We start from the raw sequence: 2,852 nt of genomic DNA, 5'->3' as shown, positions 1-2,852 counted from the left end.
CAATTATTAAAGGTAGATACATCATCCTTATAAACCATTTGAATCCTGTCTTGTCACATGAAGATGAAAGGATATATAAGAGAAGTAAGATTGAAAGACAATCTCCCCGAGTGAGATTCACCACCTGACCTCGCTTTTCTCTCACAAGTTCGTCAATTATAAGTCATAATAGTAAATTTTCACCACCTGAAAAACTGGAATGGAAAAAAAAGGGCAAAAAAGAAGAGAAGAAGAAGAAGAAGAAGAAGAGAGAACCCACTTCTAAGTTCTAAGTCAGCCCCCACATAAATACGACCCCTAGCATAAGAAAGAAGGAAGAAATACAAGCTTGAAAGTGACTGTTTCACGCAGCATCACATTTGAGAGACACGATTATTAATATCTCCAAACGTCATTGGATCTGGAAAGGGCTGCAAGACCTGACAGTCTAGGCCAGCACCATTCAACGAGGTAGATTGCATGCTCTGATTCGGAGTAAAGAAATCTGGCAACCCATTACCATTAGCTGTGGCAGCAGTGACATTGTCAGATAATCCATTAGATGTTCTAGGCATGACATGATCAGGCAATCCATTAGATGTCGGCATAAGTCCAGATGTTGGTGAAGGAAAGCTCTGTTCAGATTCTATCAATTTAGGAACCTGTAAGGAAAGCCTCACTGAATCTGAATCACCAGGCATGTCGGCAGCACCAGAAGATCCAGGGGACAGCCGTCTTTTAATTTCACTACTGATGTTTTGCTTAAAACTGCCCAGAATTAACTGATGAGCCAAGAAAATAAGTGTTAAGTTCAAGTCAGTTACTTTAGTAGCACCATTATGCTTGGGCAACACAAAGATACAATTTTTAATTGTCTGCTTTCAAGTTCTTAAAGACATGAGAAATGGATATCATGTATAGATTAACACCCCAAAAAAAAAAAAAAAAAGCTCACTAGTTATGCTTAGATTGAAAGGCCTAATAGCAAATTCTTAAAAACACTACAGTCTTGTCCGTATCTAATTCTGGCTTAGTAACATTTAGAATCAGATCAGACTCAAGTATTCACCTGTTTTCCTGAAGTCCATGGCAAAATTAAAAAAGATGCTAGTTCATTGCCTCACTAGAAGCAGCCCTAGGAAGCATCATTGCTAGCAACTGTCTGCTTAAAGGCTTCCAACTTACGTGAGAAACAATCAAGTTTATACAAGCAGCACATAACTTTCATAATTCCTTCCTTCCCTTCAAGAACACATTCCGTAGACACCCTAATTGCTACGTCACCATCTAAATTCAGGTCTATGAACATGCTTTGACACCACTTTGTGCTCCGAATTAAGTTAGACCATTTTAGTATCACATGGGTAGTTAAACAAAATCTTACTTGAATAGGGCCTGCTGCTATCAGTGAGCCCCCAACACCACCTCCGAAAATCTTCCCATCAGGTTGAGCTAGTGATATCCTCATGGTGAGACTTTTCCGGTGCATATCACCACCGATGCCACCATAGGTATATGATCCAGATAAAGTTATTATCTCAAAGAGACCCTGCATATGGGAACATCAAAAGAACCCATAAACCAGGAGGGAAAAAAAAAAAGTGAAATAGCTCATCTTACACCACAAATTGCATACTTAATAGACTTTAATTTTAGTGACCCATTTTAGTTTCTCTGTTTTCGCCTTTTCCACAAGGATAAACAACTATTTTCTGGCATCACAGTAAGGGGTGACCTCAGACTTTGCTTGAAATAAAATCTCCTTCCCAGACAATTTTAGGGGCGCATTCTCTTACTCTAATATAGAGCATTTAAGATTTTATCTCAAAGTTCTCTTTCAAACATAAGTTGAAAAAAAGATACATGATATCTTCTTACCAAAGGATCAAACCCCTTTAAGTGAGAGATGACTGTCTTTCTTACCAAGCAAACTCAGCTATCACGGTTGAGATATAAAGTGAAAGATAAATCAATAAACATTAAGCAAGCATAAAGATTCCCATAAAATGTGCACGGGAATATACCTCATATCTCAAACAACGACCAGAAGAATCCGGTTGCTGAATGTCGACAATAGATACAGCACCAATAGCTGAGAGTATGCAAAGAGCTCGAGGGGATTTATTAGAAAATGATAATATGTTATTCGCAACATCCTGCAATAACCAAAAGCTGGATTCCCGTTTATTCCCCCATTCATAACAGAAAGTACAGACATGATGTAAAGGAAATATTTGAAACATGAGCAACTGTTTTACTCGAGTCTTGATATTACCTCTCCAGGATTCACAATCACTACATGAGGGATAAAGCTTCCTCCAGCTGTGGCTGAAACATTCCTCCTTCAGCAAAAAAGAGTTTCACACATAAGAAACAAGTTTAATTTCTCTAAACCAGCTGGATACTAGTTCATATTTTATAATTTCAACATGTACATGTGTATGGGTATTTTTCCCTTCTTTATTCATCAGAGAGGAAGTAGCTTTCTCGAGTGAGTGACCGATATATCTCGTGCACAGGGAGATTAACTGAACTATATGTTTAAACCTAAGATTACATGAGGCAGGTGGATAGATTAGCCCATAAAGACACAAGTGGGCGTGTCGCATTATAAAATTGTAAAGCTTTTAGTATTCTAGTATATTTAAAAGCACATGCTCAGTGCCAAATCAAGCGCTCATACTCCAATGTAGGATATGCCAACGGTAAGCAAAGAAAACGACCTAAATGCTCAACTCAGAGAGAGAGAAAAACAAACAGGCAGACCATAACCATTAATAAAAACAACGTTGTTATGTGTATGTATCATAACATTAGATGGTAAAAAGCAGAGAGACAAACATGCATATACTCACCCATTGAAGCTAAAATCT

The 2,852-nt window shown here is 38.0% G+C and overlaps 1 protein-coding gene across 1 annotated transcript; it reads right to left on the bottom strand.

Annotated features, from left to right (window-relative positions):
- Positions 1–353: 353 nt before the first annotated feature.
- Positions 354–2,321, bottom strand: LOC114762781 (AT-hook motif nuclear-localized protein 7-like; the record flags this gene model as incomplete). The annotated part of the gene is made up of 4 exons (XM_028952356.1): positions 354–761; positions 1,364–1,528; positions 2,004–2,135; positions 2,255–2,321. Coding segments are annotated over 4 exons (772 nt in total), but the record flags the coding sequence as incomplete, so codon positions are not given.
- Between the last annotated feature and the right edge of the window lie 531 nt (positions 2,322–2,852).

The sequence above is a fragment of the Neltuma alba genome, unplaced genomic scaffold, assembly GCF_004799145.2.
Source record: "Neltuma alba isolate B1F8T4 unplaced genomic scaffold, ASM479914v2 tig00011242_pilon, whole genome shotgun sequence".
NCBI lineage: Eukaryota > Viridiplantae > Streptophyta > Magnoliopsida > Fabales > Fabaceae > Neltuma > Neltuma alba.
This window is presented reverse-complemented; position numbering and strand designations above follow the sequence as displayed.